Source organism: Biomphalaria glabrata, chromosome 2, assembly GCF_947242115.1.
Source record: "Biomphalaria glabrata chromosome 2, xgBioGlab47.1, whole genome shotgun sequence".
NCBI lineage: Eukaryota > Metazoa > Mollusca > Gastropoda > Planorbidae > Biomphalaria > Biomphalaria glabrata.
The window spans coordinates 23,011,082-23,028,395 of record NC_074712.1 but is presented as its reverse complement, the minus strand read 5'-3'; the positions used below and the strand labels follow the sequence as shown (position 1 = coordinate 23,028,395).

The 17,314-nt window shown below is 35.2% G+C and overlaps 1 protein-coding gene across 2 annotated transcripts in view; it reads right to left on the bottom strand.

Moving 5' to 3' along the window:
- Positions 1–13,466, bottom strand: part of LOC106052228 (uncharacterized) — an 84,408-nt gene extending 70,942 nt beyond the window's left edge. For both annotated transcript variants that reach the window (XM_056019666.1, XM_056019667.1), the window contains exons 1-6: positions 13,269–13,466; positions 10,328–10,352; positions 7,981–8,136; positions 3,071–3,222; positions 2,752–2,821; positions 1,870–2,015 (exon numbers count right to left, since the gene is read on the bottom strand). In XM_056019666.1, the coding sequence (XP_055875641.1) occupies positions 1,870–2,015; positions 2,752–2,821; positions 3,071–3,222; positions 7,981–8,136; positions 10,328–10,352; positions 13,269–13,304 (585 nt within the window). In that variant the 5' untranslated portion in view covers positions 13,305–13,466. The remainder of the gene's footprint in view (positions 1–1,869; positions 2,016–2,751; positions 2,822–3,070; positions 3,223–7,980; positions 8,137–10,327; positions 10,353–13,268) is intronic.
- Between the last annotated feature and the right edge of the window lie 3,848 nt (positions 13,467–17,314).

Genomic DNA, 17,314 nt, shown 5'->3' with positions numbered 1-17,314 from the left:
AAGTTGCCCAACAGGAGAACTTCCACCATGAAGTGGCCCAACAGGAGAACTTCCACCATAAAGTTGCCCAACAGGAGAACTTCCACCATAAAGTTGCCCAACAGGAGAACTTCCACCATAAAGTTGCCCAACAGGAGAACTTCCACCATGAAGTGGCCCAACAGGAGAACTTCCACCATGAAGTTGCCCAACAGGAGAACTTCCACCATGAAGTTGCCCAACAGGAGAACTTCCACCATGAAGTTGCCCAACAGGAGAACTTCCACCATGAAGTGGCCCAACAGGAGAACTTCCACCATTTGTACTGACACAAGAAATGTACAAAGAGTCCTGTTAACGTAGACGTTTGAACTGTTTTCTTCAATGAGTTTTGAGTCGAGCAGACATTTCTCTCGGTAAATGTTGGTCTTTATTAGAATAGGAAACACCGTCTCTTACTTAAATATTTAAAATATTCTAATTATATTTTATTTTAACATCATTTTACTTGGTTAATATTCAAACATGGGTTGATATTTACAATACAAATAAAAGAAAATCTCATCTTGAAAGAAAAACAAGCCCCCCCCCCCGCCTCCCACAATTATTTTGCCAAGATGTCGCTTCCCTCACAGTTATAGAACCGCTGAATTGTAAGCTATTGATGTGTTACAGCAAAAAAAAAATAAAAAAAAAAAAATCGGGAACTGGTCGGTCCAATCGGACAGCCGCCAATATCGCTTCAGATTTACCGAGCAAAGTGACAAATACTCAGCTATTACGGGTTTGACCAGGCAGTTTGCAAAATGCCGCGGGGCAATCGGCGATTTTTCGGCAGAAAAAGTTCAGGAGCAGATTTTGTGTTTGTGTTTTTGTGTGTGTTTGTGTTTTGTGTGTGTTTGTATACCTTGATCCTAAGAAGAATGAGTCCAATGAGTTTATGATAGATAATTATAAAATGTCTCTCATGATTGGTCACAAAAAGATGAATATTCATGACATTTTGAAATGCGCAGCAGTTTTTCATTTTACACAGTGTAGTTTTTGTTTCAAATTCTTTACGACTATATTAAAATAGACACTTTATTTCTTATACTGAAAGTTATTTTTATTCAAACTAGTTTACCATCCTGAAATGAATGTCTAAAATAAGAAAGTATTATTAAAACCTTGCATTTCAATGTCTATTTAGCTAGTAACAGTTCAACAATTGAACAACTTGTTAAGCTCGACCAATAAAATCTAGTTTAATTCAGGAAGGATGCACACACTTTACACATTCGTTACTTATTAAGTATTTTAATTACATTTATATTTGTACTCCCAAAAAACATTTTTTTAAAATAAATCCTTCCACTGCAGGTCTAAATTTCTACTATTTGTATAGAGCTGACTCATTGACACTCTGTCATTAATCTTTATCAAGCGCGATGTGAAAACAAATGTTTCCCTTTGTTGATGGCTTTTTTTTATTATTAAGTGTACACACAATTTACGGAGATATATTGTAGAGACGCACTTAAGGCTACAGCTAGTGAACGCACAACTATGACGACATTAATCCAAAGCGAGACTGTAGATTAGATATAGATAAATAGAAAGTTGAGGCTAAGCTTTCATATGAGTAACGTTTTTGTTATAGTGACTTAGACTAGACTGTTCTCGTTCTGTGTCGAATATTTGTATTAATCTACGGCTGTCTATTCAGTGTTACTTCAATCTTGCAAATATCTTTTATCTATACTTCTGTTAATAAGAACTCAACAAGAGTAATACTGTGAGTACAGAAATACTCAAGCAATCTTCCGATCAACACTAACTTAACAGACCCAGGTTAGACATATCGCAATATGTGTATTATCATGACATGTATATACAGTCAGTCCATACCGGTATAGTTTGAGTATCATCCGTGGCTGACAGCCGTACACTATAGGTACCAGGTAAATATACGGCGCGGGACTTGAACCCTGTCTCGTTATAGCCCGTGAATCCAGACTGGTCGTCATAGTCAGCTCTGTAGACTAAACTGCTGGCTGGACATAGAATACACAATCAGTAGTGGCATTGGAGGCTATGTAATCTATATAGTCTAGAATACACAATCAGTAGTGGCATTGGAAGCTATGTAATCTATATAGTCTAGAATACACTATCAGTAGTGGCATTTGAAGCTATGTAATCTATATAGTCTAGAATACACAATCAGTAGTGGCATTGGAGGCTATGTAATCTATATAGTCTAGAATACACAATCAGTATTGATATTTGAATCTTTGTTTGGAATACACGATAAAAACGGCACTGACATTACAAGCTTTGAATATAATAAAATGTTAAATGGAAATAAAATCTAAACGATTACTTTGCCATTAAATGAGATTGTTACAATTGATTATGTACTAAGAAAAGTTATATTAATATCTTCATAACATACTAAACGTCTCTGATAATGGAAAATAAGCCAACATTTCAAGTCCTGCATGAACTATTGAATTTTCAAATTCCTTATAGCGTAAGAAAACTCATTCTAGATATTGAGTTTGTAAGAAATTTTATCTACTTATATATTTTCTGAATAAATGTACTTATTGAAAATATGATTGAAGGCAAATATTTCTTAACATTTACAAGAATTCTGGGGAAAAGCCTTCAATAAATCATGTCACTAACGCCAAATGTGAATCTAGTGGTATAACACCGTAGTCTATTTCTATCGAAGTAAATAGTAAGTACTTTAAAGCCAACTAGTTGAGTGTAAAATTAACTTACCTTTAGCAAAGGATACCGAGAGTGTGACAATTTTTGGCACTTCTTGTAGGCCCACAATATCAGTCGAAACCTAAGATAAAATGAAACTTCACTTCTAGAATGTCTGTTTTTCTCACTCTCTCTCTCTCTCTCTCTCGTGTTTTTCTAAACACTCCCTATTCTTTAGTCCTGTCCTTTCCACACTTTCTTTTGCTAGCTCTTATTTTGTCACAAAACTCTTTCTTTCTTTCTTTTAGTTTTGCTCTCTCTCTCTCTCTTTTTCTCTCTCTTTTTCTCTGTCTTTCATCAAAGTAATTATTATGAGAGTTTATGTAACAACCTGTAATCCAGCTATGGGTTTGATAGTTGAATACACAGACACGTAGTTAATACTCCCACAAGTTTGAGATGCCAGTCCAGAGCAAGTCATGTTACAGGATGAGGGAGTACTAGAACTACCTGGAATACTTTGAGAGCAAAAACAGAATTTTCCTGAAAACAAAACACACACACAAAATTAATTAACTTCAAACAAAGCACCACAACAACGATGGGTAGAATGAGAGAGAGAGAGAGAGAGAGAGAGAGAGAGAGAGAGAGAGAATGGGAGTTTTAGGGTGAAAAATTATTTCCAACCGTGTTGCGCTTACAAGGAAGAAGACGGGTATAACATTTAATTTGACCATCATTGAGCTTTTCATTTCTTTACAACTAGGATTACGTTAGTTATCAAATGTATTTCCAAGTTAAAATACAGAATTGACACCTTTCTTGGGCTAACAAGCAATAGAAAGAATACGTAATTTACAAATGGGCTTTGTTGTTGCACTTAAAAATTATGTATGTGTCAGATGCGAATAGCCCACATTTTCAGTAAAAGAAATTACAAAAGGCATTTCTCTATAGAAGAAGTTACGAAAGTTAAATAATATAAAACCACAGACCTATATATACTACAATATATATTTACTTTTTATTTAGGTAGGCTGCGTATATATAGGTTTATATAGTATACTAGACTTAAATCTAGTCTAAAATCAAGACTAAGTCTAAGATACTAGATCTAGACTGCCTAGAGTAAATTCTGATTATCTTAGATTCTATTTCTATTATATTTATAACCTAGATATATATTCTAGAAGTAGATCTATACTGATTCTGTAGTTACGATTCGAATTCAACTTGAATATTTATGATTATATAGATTACAGATTATAACTTGATTGCATAGATCTATGACTATTATGACAAGGTCCATGGCATGTGTGAGATCCATTTTTCAAAGCAACTATAATTAATAGACTTCATCTAAAACAAGTTCATTCATATATTCACATGCGATTTTTTTTTATTTGGCTGATAAGAGATCTCAGGTATAAACATCAGGAGAAAACACGACCGCTTAACTAAAGAAAACATTAAGAAATTATAACAGACACAAAATAGATTGTGAGATTCATAACAAATGAATATTCACAATTTATTACAGTAATACCTTTTTAAAAACACCTTTTAAAAATCATTAAAGTTTTAAAATCACAAAATATTTTTTATTTCTATAATTATTTTTGTATATGAAATAGTGTATCGGAAAATGCCGGGTACTTGAAGTACGCTAGTCCTTAAAAAAATACACAGATCTTGTAAATGTGTAGTTTCACGCGCTTGTTTCGGGTCTTTACTTTCTATAACCTCTATCGGGCTTTATCCCAGCTACCCGTATTTTTGTGCAGAATTTTTTCTCTATCAGGCACACTTAAAATTATAGCATAATAATGTCAGTTTAATTTAAAAAGAGAACTGAAAAATGCAAAAGATATATAAGTAAAAGGTACTTCCGGCCAAATTTATAAATCTAGCTTTAAACCAAAAGAAACGAAACGCATAAGAGCAACAAAGCCCATTAGATTTAAGAGACAGCATAGTGAGTGTAGATATACATTCAAACTATTACTACTAAAATTTAGAAAATGTTTATATTTTTAAAAAAATGTTTAAACAAGGGACCATGTCCGAAGCATAAATAATTGTTTTGTGATTTGTATACAATCTCATTTCAGCTAGTATTGAACTGGTGAAAATTGTCTGTACGTTTTCTTATAATTTTTTTTTCTGGACCCACAAAAGTTATATTGTGTACAGAATAGAAGGAACCTTTCTAGTGCAGGGGTTCTCAACCTGAGGTTCGACCCCTCCTTTAGGGCCTGGGGGTCGAATGACGATTTCCCAGGGGTCGCCATACGAAAAAATAGATTTTTGTCTAAAAAAAAATGAGATTGTACACAATTTTTCATAGCTAGTTACTTTTTTTTAAAATGAGAAATCGAAAGCACAGTTGGAACGCTCTCCGGCGATGAAAGTGAACTACAGATACTAACCCCTTGTTCAAATCTTTGTCATCTTAAAAGAGGTTAATTTTCAACTACATATCTTTGTGAAATAGGATTCTCCAACTTGTTAATGCAGTAGATTTAATGAAAAAGATAACGCTGTGATGTTTGTGTGTTTTACATGTTTCGAATGTTCCTTCAGAGTTGAAGATAGTTTACTTCCTTGTCCAAACCTCCCGCAGGATGACGGGTGATTGGAGGGGGCAGGCTTTGAACCCGGGAATATCGATAAATTCAAAACGACTGTACAGCGTGCAAACCTCACGACCAGGCAGCCATCCTGATCTTGCAAAGGCAGCCCTATAATTCCTGATCTGTTAAAACAGAAACAAGCTCAACTTTCGCAATGACGTTGGCTTTTTTTTATAAACTGTCACAACAATTATGTACCAATGTAAGATACAGTTAGTCAATCAGTTCTCCGTGCTCCGTCGTACTTTTCACATTGTCACATAAGTACGCAAGATGAATATGTTCAATACGCAAGATGAATATGTTCAATACGCAAGATGAATATGTTCAATACGCAAGATGAATATGTTCAATACGCAAGATGAATATGTTCAATACGCAAGATGAATATGTTCAATACGCAAGATGAATATGTTCAATACGCAAGATGAATATGTTCAATACGCAAGATGAATATGTTCAATACGCAAGATGAATATGTTCAATACGCAAGATGAATATGTTCAATACGCAAGATGAATATGTTCAATACGCAAGATGAATATGTTCAATACGCAAGATGAATATGTTCAATACGCAAGATGAATATGTTCAATACGCAAGATGAATATGTTCAATACGCAAGATGAATATGTTCAATACGCAAGATGAATATGTTCAATACGCAAGATGAATATGTTCAATACGCAAGATGAATGTGTTCAATACGCAAGATGAATATGTTCAATACGCAAGATGAATATGTTCAATACGCAAGATGAATATGTTCAATACGCAAGATGAATATGTTCAATACGCAAGATGAATATGTTCGATACGCAAGAGAATAGAAAATCAATGCAGTCATACAGATAACATTTCAGTTAGTTGTAATTGAGCAATGTGCAGAAATATAGGTTTTAAGAATTACATACAGCTTTGGCTAGTAATAACATGTATTCAAATTATGTTTACGATTTTATAACATTAGCAAAACACACATGATTTTATTGTTGGGAGTCGCCGCATAGTGGGCAATGGTAAAAAGGGTTTGGGAACAGAAAAGGTTGAGAACTGCTGTTCTAGTGGGTTTCGTTTTGTGTTGTCTGAGGCGAGTTTTGTGGTGGCTAAGGCGAGTTTTGTGTTGTCTGAGGCGAGTTTTGTGTTGGCTGAGGCGAGTTTTGTGGTGTCTGAGGCGAGTTTTTTGGTGTCTGAGGCGAGTTTTGTGGTGTCTGAGGCAAGTTTTGTGTTGTCTGAGGCGAGTTTTGTGTTGGCTGAGGCGAGTTTTGTGGTGTCTGAGGCGAGTTTTGTGGTGTCTGAGGCGAGTTTTGTGGTGTCTGAGGCAAGTATTGTGTTGGCTGAGGCGAGTTTTGTGGTGTCTGAGGCGAGTTTTGTGGTGTCTGAGGCAAGTATTGTGTTGTCTGAGGCGAGTTTTGTGTTGGCTGAGGCGAGTTTTGTGTTGGCTGAGGCGAGTTTTGTGGTGTCTGAGGCGAGTTTTGTGGTGTCTGAGGCGAGTTTTGTGGTGTCTGAGGCGAGTTTTTTGTTGGCTGAGGCGAGTTTTGTGTTGGCTGAGGCGAGTTTTGTGTTGGCTGAGGCGAGTTTTGTGTTGGCTGAGGCAAGTTTTGTGTTGACTGAGGCGAGTTTTGTGTTGGCTGAGGCGAGTTTTGTGTTGGCTGAGGCGAGTTTTGTGGTGTCTAAGGCGAGTTTTGTGTTGACTGAGGCGAGTTGTGTGGTGTCTAAGGCGAGTTTTGTGTTGGCTGAGGCGAGTTTTGTGTTGGCTGAGGCGAGTTTTGTGTTGGCTGAGGCTAGTTTTGTGTTGGCTGAGGCGAGTTTTGTGTTGGCTGAGGCGAGTTTTGTGTTGGCTGAGGCAAGTTTGTGTTGGCTGAGGCGAGTTTTGTGGTGTCTGAGGCGAGTTTTGTGTTGGCTGAGGCGAATTTTGTGTTGGCTGAGGCGAGTTTTGTGTTGACTGAGGCGAGTTTTGTGTTGACTGAGGCGAGTTGTGTGGTGTCTAAGGCGAGTTTTGTGTTGGCTGAGGCGAGTTTTGTGTTGGCTGAGGCGAGTTTTGTGTTGGCTGAGGCGAGTTTTGTGTTGGCTGAGGCTAGAGAAGATGACGATTACTAAGAAAACTGTCCTCGTTTAATGTTAGTGAAAAGGCCTTGGCTATGTTTTATCACGCTCACATCTGCAATATTTTAAGTTTCAATATCACTACCTGGTATAGCAATCTGAGCATTAAAAATAAAAATAAACTTTATAGAATCCTAAATGCTGCTGGTAAAATCATTGGCAAAAAAAAAACAAATCACATTTGGGCAGTTGTTTGAGACAAACATCTATGAAAAAGCTAACAAGATCCTCGAAATAAAGAATCACCCTTTGTGTCAGGATTTTGTGATTTTTGTGATTTTACCACCACAAAAAAGATATAAGACACCGATGGCAAAGACAAACAGACACAAACACTCTTTTGTTCCCCTGGCAATCAAATCATTAAATAAGAACAATCTGATATAAACCTTGTCACATGTAAATTATGAGTGAGACTGGTGTGAATGTACACTTTGGTTTCTTATAGTTATAATGTTTTTTGTTTGGTGTAATGCACAAATTATAATACAAATTTCCATATGGACAATAAAGATTATTATTATTATTATTATTAATATTGCATGTTTAGTGACGCACTTACCCTCGGCCAGTGCAGCATACGGGTAGTCAAACGTCCCGCACCTTTCTTGGCAGTACGTTGTCTTCATAAGTCCTGGTTCATAGTTGCCTGGACTGATGGAGAACAGTCGATTTCGAACTGTTTCTTGATAGCATCCTATAAAAACTGATTCAGCAACTGTACAGTGATAAGATATAAGATAAGATCTAAGAGAAGATTTAAGAGAAGATTTAAGAGAAGATCTAAGAGAAGATCTAAATAAGATCTAAGTGAAGATCTAAGAGAAGATCTAAAAAAGATTTAAGAGAAGATCTAAATAAGATCTAAGTGAAGATCTAAGAGAAGATCTAAATAAGATCTAAGTGAAGATCTAAGAGAAGACACCAAAGCTTGTTATTCTGCACCATGAACTTTTTGAACAGGTTTTGAAGATGTTCCAAAGAACGAAGCAGAACTTTTTTGCATCGCCGTTTTGGTGCCGTGGTTTTGACGCCGCCGTTTTGGCGCTGGTTCGGCGATAAATATGTAGACATCTATGTAAATGAAATGAATTAGTACTATGGTTCTCTTCCTGAAATGTATGGGATCAGGGCCGGTCTTAGACCACAGCAACCTATGCGGCCGCAGTGGGCCCGCACTTTCATAGGCCCCGCGCGAATTCTAGGTGTAAATTATTAAATTAAACCATTTTAACTTAAAAGGGTTCATGGAATTCCCCTGAAATTGTAAAATATACGAAAAAGTCACGAAAATCTGAAATTATTAAAATCTTCTGAAAACTGATGCAAATCGGCTTTTTGTTGGAAAACTACTATCTACTGTAGATGACTCGTAAAGTTAATTCAACTGTGATTTTGTACTTATTAAAGTATGAATAAAATGCAAAGACGAATTTATTTTCTAATACAAAATCCTAATTTTCACTTATTATCCTTATCTCAACCCAGAATGGACCCCGCGCAATCCGTTTCGCATAGGGCCCCGCAATCTGTAGGGCCGGAGGGAGGAGCATCATTCATTGTCAATTTATCATGTTCTCGAGGTAGGACTATCACTTTTTATAGTTCATTCATTGTCAATAGATCATGTTCTCGAGGTAGGACTATCACTTTTTTTTTTTAGTTCTATTTATTGATTTAAAATTTATTTTTTTAAATAAAGTGATTTTTTTTCTTTAAAAATATTCAGGTCTTTGTTTTTTGTTCGTATATGAAATGTTTATTTCAAAATGTTGAGAGTTTTCTAAAACAAAATAGAAAGGAGAGAGTTTACTCTATGCAAAGTATAAATGGGACTAATTCAACTTATACCACCACTTCAGTCAAGTACAATTTCTCTCCCTTGTTCGAGATACCAAACAAAGTAATTATTAATTACCAAAAGTTAATGAACTAATTTTTTGTATTGTTCTTGTTTTGTCAGGTTTTTGGTGTGGGAGAAATAACGTGTACAAACGTTTGACCAGACAGACAGAGTGAGTTGCTATAAGCTTTGTAAAAATAATAAAAAATAATTCTAATAAGCAGTATAGAATTAAATATGGCTTAAGGATGGCTGCCTGGTCATGCGGTTTGCGCGCTGGACTGTCGTTCGGATTTATCGACGGTCGAGGGTTCAAACCCTGCCCGCTCCCATCCCCCGTCGTCCTGCGGGAGGTTTGGACTAGGAAGATAAACTATCTTCAACTCTGAAGGAACATCCGAAACATGTCAAACATACAAACAAAGTAATAGGTGAACTAGTGTGTAGCGAAAATTGTATTTTTTAAATTGATCCTCAGAATTATTTTTTTGAAGAAACTTAAAGCAGTAAGCAGAGCGATGTCCCAAACTGTTTCTTATGGGTACGAACTAAAGTGGGTTTATTATGTGTAAAGTAGAGCATGTTCTAGAAAACAAGCAAAATAGAAAAAAATACTTTTAAAAAAATAAACAAAGCGTATATAAAGGAGAGAGCCGAACTATTGCTGCTATATGTCTCAATGCTACGAGATGTATCTCCCTTTTCTAAGTAAAAAAAAGGTAAAATAGCATAAACAGAATGCGGTTACGCTATTTATGTACAAATAAGAAAGTCTTGACTTCTCACCTTGAAGTCTAGATTTCAAAAGTTTATTGTGTACAATGAGTGTACATTTAGAATGAATAAAAGAAAATATTTTCACTGGATCAATACTAAAAAGAATGAGGCGTATATTATGTGCAGAAAAAGTTCGCCCATAAATAAACCAAATGATTGTCCAAAATCTCTAGAATCTATGTCTTTCAACTATTTTCTATCCTTTCAATATTAGTCTAATCATTGTCTTAGATTCTAGAGCTTGTTGAGAGTTTTATTCTATTCGTGACAGAAAACCTGAAAATCTTACCTTCAATAGTTAGAATGAACACAATCTGAAACAATAGAGAAAATAAATGTTTACATTTTACTAGTAACGTATATACGAGAGGATAGATAGATAGATAGATAGATAGATAGATAGATAGATAGATAGATAAGATAGATAGATAGATAGATAGATAGATAGATAGATAGATAGATAGATAGATAGATAGATAGATAGATAGATAAAATTAAATTATGGCTTTTATTTAGTGCTACTTTCATGCTTATAGCATTCTCAGAGCGCTATGGTTCAATCTCATTGGTGGACTAGTGGGGTAAAGGGGTATCTGGGAGAAGGTTTTCCGTGCTGCCTTTAGGCGCTAAGTAAACACAACTCTGCTCGAGTCGGGTGATGGCTTGGCTTCATAGGTAGCCAAGTTTAAGCGTACTTTGCCTCACGACCACGCTTCCCACTATAGATAGATAGATGTCACGTTGATCTAATGTCTTACTCCAAGAACCTAGTTTTGATACAATGATGTTTTGTTTTCATATCATGACGAAATATAATTGATAGACAAGCCTCACGAAATTTTTAAACATTAAATTTTCTATTTCAATATTGACATTTCTTAGAATTTGAATTGATATTATGACTTATTATGTGTATCTGATCAAATGGAATGTAATGAAAAGTGTGTGTATGTTTGTGGTACGGGGCAGAATAGGTGTTTTATTGTGCACTGATGAAGGCTTCACTTTGAAAGAGATGTATTTATCCGCCTGTGAGTCTGTTCACTTTGAAAGAGATGTATTTATCCGCCTGTGAGTCTGTTCACTTTGAAAGAGATGTATTTATCCGCCTGTGAGTCTGTTCACTTTGAAAGAGATGTATTTATCCGCCTGTGAGTCTGTTCACTTTGAAAGAGATGTATTTATCCGCCTGTGAGTCTGTTCACTTTGAAAGAGATGTATTTATCCGCCTGTGAGTCTGTTCACTTTGAAAGAGATGTATTTATCCGCCTGTGAGTCTGTTCACTTTGAAAGAGATGTATTTATCCGCCTGTGAGTCTGTTCACTTTGAAAGAGATGTATTTATCCGCCTGTGAGTCTGTTCACTTTGAAAGAGATGTATTTATCCGCCTGTGAGTCTGTTCACTTTGAAAGAGATGTATTTATCCGCCTGTGAGTCTGTTCACTTTGAAAGAGATGTATTTATCCGCCTGTGAGTCTGTTCACTTTGAAAGAGATGTATTTATCCGCCTGTGAGTCTGTTCACTTTGAAAGAGATGTATTTATCCGCCTGTGAGTCATTTCACTTTGAAAGAGATGTATTTATCCGCCTGTGAGTCTGTTCACTTTACTGCTCTTCTGCCTATCTGCCCATTTGATCAGCTCTTTCCCCGTTCCCTATCAGTGTCTGTAGATTTCAAGTACCACTAAAGAGGCAAAGATAATGAAGCAAAATATAATTATCCTATTTTAAAAAGCAAAGCTTATCTAATAGAAAAACTCCGCACTTACAACTATATCTCTCAGTAGTATAGAAGTTATTTTCCTTATTATGTATCTTGCAAAATAATTATTTACCAATTAATAATTGATTTATTGGTTAATTTTTTAATTGATTCATGTTTTAATAGTTACAATATTATAGTGTTTAAGTTCCAACTTGATCCAAGAATGGATGTGGGTGAAAAAGCGTTTTCTATTATTTAAGGGGACGAAACCCTGCATATTTAGCCGTATTTGTGAATACTGAAGACTTAATTTCCAATAAAACAAAATAATTATATACCAGTACTTAATTGACTAATTGATTAATGTTTTTTATTGATTCTTGTCTTGTCTATGCTGATGAAAGGTTCAACTTGATCCAAGACTGGGTGTGGTAGAAATAACGTAGACAAACTTTTGACCAGACAGACAGAGTGAGTTGATGTCAGTTTGATAAAAGGCTTTTCATCGTGTTGATCCCATCCAATAAAGCCTTCAATGAGCTTGAAGTGTTCATAGGACCAGGGCATTACATCGTGATTCTATTATTTTCAAACAAATTACATTTAACAGAGAACATTTTAATGGCACGTTTGTGATTGTGAACACTAAGAGGGCCGCACAGTCTGCAGGCCTACAATTCAGATTGAAGCAGTTCGTTGTGTCATAAGAAGCTCACTGGCCAAGTTATCGAGCTATAAATGATATAGATAAATAGATAGGAAGAATTATATAAAAAAAGGCTGTATTATTTAATAGGCCTTACTTTTGATAATAAAAAGTAGAAATTAAACCCATTCATCTAAATGATTCATTTAACTTTAGGTTACAATTCAATCAATTCATCTAAATTATTCATTTAACTTTATTATAAAACAAAAAAAAAAACAGCTGCTCAGGTTTTGTTTTCGTTGTATAAGTTTGTTGGCGTTCCCTCTGAGAAAGCTTTGGCCCAAATCCCCGGCAGGGAGTCGAGATCGTGATGAGAGTCTGAAGCGCCACTGCATCTGACAGTCACATTTTTCTTGAATACTATAAACATGTTCCAATTAAACAACAACACAGTAAACACTATTTTTTTTTATCGATGATCATTTACATCGTTGAAGTAAGAATATAGAAGTTCTATTCTTTATTGAAGTAAGAATATAGAAGTTCTATTCTTTATTGAACTAAGAATATAGAAGTTCTATTCTTTATTGAACTAAGAATATAGAAGTTCTATTCTTTATTGAACTAAGAATATAGAAGTTCTATTCTTTATTGAACTAAGAATATAGAAGTTCTATTCTTTATTGAAGTAAGAATATAGAAGTTCTATTCTTTATTGAAGTAAGAATATAGAAGTTCTATTCTTTATTGAAGTAAGAATATAGAAGTTCTATTCTTTATTGAAGTAAGAATATAGAAGTTCTATTCTTTATTGAAGTAAGAATATAGAAGTTCTATTCTTTAATGAACTAAGAAAATAGAAATACTTTCCTTACCGTTACTGTGAGACACATAGAAAGTATTAGTCTCATATTGTATTTGTTTTTAATGTTACACTTCCATCGAATGCAATTTGCTGAGAAAACCAAAACCCAAAGAAACAAAAGAATTGCTTCAGTTTGTCTAGACAGTCATTCACACTTTCAACTATCTTCTTCGGGAAAAAGTTCAGACTGACGAAACAGAATTCGAGATCTGATTGGCTGGAAATACCTTGCAGACAGGTTGTTAAGTCACGTGACCAGCGATCGAACTTTTCGCCGCTGATCTCCCCAATGAAATGAAAAAAAAATAAACGGCTGGGATGATAAAATATTCGAACGTTCGATTGTATAGATTTTATTTCTGTGTCAGCAGCAAAAAAAAACAATGAATGGATCGATCAATGGATAGAGCTTAGTTTATGTTCAAAGGCCGTGTACTTTTAAACAACAGAAAATATCGACAGATATTTTATGGACAAGAACACTTGTCACATCCATGTAGTCTCTATTTATAGCAAAGGAAACTTCACACCATCCAGGGACTTCCTTACTAGCAAAAGGTGTATTTAGACATTGGTAAAACTTTATTTCAAACAAAAACTGTATTTAGACATTGTGGGATCGTTGCAAAGAAAAAACAATTTTGAAAAAATTCAAATGACTATCTAAGAAAATGGAAACATGCAAGAAATGGTGAGGAAATAAAATGACTATAATAGTTTGAGCTCTAAAGGATTGTAGGAAGTATTTATCTTTAGTTTTGCTACATCCATGGATTCGGCCTACTTATAATGACATTTTTTTTATCAACATTACATTATATTCTACGTTTAATTTCTTTCCTGTGCCTTCTATGTGCTTATTGTGATCATTGCTTTTGTGGATCACATCAATTCTGGTTTCCAAATCGAGCTCCCTATGTAGCCAAGCTTTTTTTACAAAGCTTCTATCAACTCTGTGTGGTCAAAAGTTTGTTCATGTTATTTCTCCCACACCCAATCTCGGATCAAGCTGAAATGTTGCTCAATTATTTCTTTTACATGACTACACAAGAATCAATTTAAAAAAATAAACAATTCGTTAATTAGTTATTGTTTGGTATCTCAAACAAGGGAAAGAATTTGTACTTGACTAAAGTGGTGGTATATGCTGAATTAGTTCCCTTTATACATCGTCGTCTGAGTCTTAGTGAAAAAAATAGGAAGAAACTATAGAAACAATAGATAACAATGAACAATACAATCTTCCAAGTTCATGGGCTCTCCACTACCGAAGCGGTTACCATGTTGGCTTGAGAAGCCTGAGAAGGCTTGAGCCATGAGTTCTAATTCAGGTCGATCTATTACAAATTTAATTACATGACTGATCCAAACTAATTGATAAAAGTACTCTTAATATAATCTTTCTTTTTCTTAAATAATTTTTGTTTGTTTTTCTTTAAAGCACTGAGCCAAACGTTACACTTTACACATTTTTGTGTATCAAATTATTCTAAATATAATACATAAATACAAGTAAAAAATAGTGTTTTCAAGTCCTTGTCATCTCTAAGCATGTGCCTTAGCATATGCTTAAAATCATGGACCAAATACAAAACGACATCAGTATACAGAAAATTTTAGGTTGATATCTACATAGTGGTTTCACTTATGCAGAGTCTAATAATAATCAGAAATGTTATGACAGAAGTTAGTGCTAGATGTTGTTTCGTGAATTGATTTCAAATTTACTTCTAAAGTCCTGGCACAAATCAATAGGTGTAAAATATTCTCCCAGGAAAAATAAAGCCGTCAACCTTACAGTGGTCAAAGTAAATGATCCGATATTAACAACAGCACGTCCGGAAATCAATTTTTTTGTTCAAATGCTGCCACGTTGAGTTAGTTGATGTGAATCTGGCATGAACTGAAATGTATGTGGTTGACTTATTTTGATTCCGTACATTAAAACTTTCAGTCACATTGTATAAGGTATAACGACATGTTTGTTTAAAACTTAGTTTTTAATTCTTAAAAAAAAAGAGATTCTTCCATAATTTGATGTATTTCGTATAACCACTTGTTCCGAGGCAATAACAAACGTATCAATCATTTGTTTAGAATCTCTAAATATGTACTTGAGAAAATGTCCGATTCAATTCTAGTTCAGAATGAGAAGTACTGCTAACAAATTGGTTTAAAAACCAACACGTTTCCAAACTTGTTTTCATTCTTAACTCTTTCTCTCCGTAATTATTTACCACATGCTGGTGGAATCAACGTTGGTATCGTCTGTTAGGAGAGAAAGAGTTAATATAGTATCTCTTACTTGTATCGTTGTGTGTAGTGTTTTTAAAAAGTTGATATAGAACAAAAAATTGCATTATTAATTTTAATACTAAATTGGTTCGCTTTCAAAAGACAAAATGAAGCAGATCTCAACTTGACACATTTCAAATATGAGTTTTGTCAGCTTTTTTAGATTTTGAGATCTAAAACTGATGGACGGTCGGAGGCACAGACAGATAACACAAAACTAATATCGGCTTTTTTTCCTTTTGGAAACCGCTAAAACTCATTAGTTTCCTTAAAAAACACTTTGCGACTCTCCAATCAAATTTTGCTTTTTTTTTTTTTTCATCTCTTCCTGTAAGGTCGGAACGACTGCTGAATCCAATCAACCTTTTAAAATTGCAACAACAAAGACTTATCGTGTTCTTTATTAATGAAGACTTCAACAGTTTTCTAGGCTACTAGATCTATTTAACGAGACAGCAGAGAAGTAATCAAAATGATTGGTTATTGGTAAAATCAACTATTGATTTCTTCAATTCTTTATAAATAATATTTATGGCACAACATGAAGCTGCTGTTGGACTCACTGATAGATCCAGATCAAATCCAGTTTTTCAAAAGATTTTTTTTTTTGCTATCCACTGATCTTGGCTTGACAATTCTAATATAAATTTTACTTTTAGAAAATGAAACTGTTTCCGGTCTCGTAAAGGAATCTTGCCAAATGATCCACTAGTTTGAGACAGGACAATATTTACTATTGGCCTCCTTCAGTCGTAGAACGACTATGGTTCATCTCAGAGCACACTTCCTCATGTGGCTGTGGAGCCCTGTTTTGGAGAGACACTCCCGTCCACAAATAGCGCAGGTTAAGGTGGCTTTTGCTTCGGTGGTAGAGGAGCTGGCTATTTTTCGGATTGTACGTTTTTCTTCCTGAGCTGAGACCCATGTACTTTCACTGTCCCATTGTCTTTCACAGGACAATATACATTTAAAATATTGACGAAAGCCAAACGACTCAATCATGACCTGCTCGATTTCAAGATTTCTAAATATAAACTAAGAAGGTTTAATGAACTTCTCTTTTGACGTCCATGCTTATTGTTGCTTTATTTAGGGTCTCAATTGTGTCTCCAGCTGTCTCTTTCTAAGACCATTCACAGCCAGATGGTCGGGCTCCACTTGAAGTCAGTGAAGACATGCTGTCGCCTCAGTTGATCCATAAAGAGTTTCAATGCTGCATGACATACGGTTACGTCCCGTATATTATGGGTGAAGACAGGGAGGCAGGGAGGGGGTTCGGGGGTCAACCCGAGGCACACACGAAATATAATCTCGCATCCGGCAATAGGGATATCTGATGACAGCAGTTGTTTTGTTTTTTATTGGGGTGGGGATTTGAGATTTAACCATTCTCTATCTCCAATGTAGCCAAGTAGAGTTTAGTTTGGGGAAGCAAAACTACAGTCTATGAACGTACCCAAGGGGGTTTCGGGGTAGGCTACTATAAAACCCACACCAAATAAAAAAATAAATAAAGCAAAACTACAGTCCCCTAATTCCATGAACTTAACCAAAGGAGTTTAGTGTTTTGAGATTCTATAACCCCACACCAAAAAGACAACTAAAGCAAAACTGGTCACACGTTCCATTAACCTAGCAATGGAGGGGGGGTACCCCCACCACTCCTTACAATATTTCCTACTTTGATCTTCTATTTCCTAGCAGTCGCTGGGATCTATTAATGAACTCAATCTTCACAAATTTATCCAACAATCTGTGTTA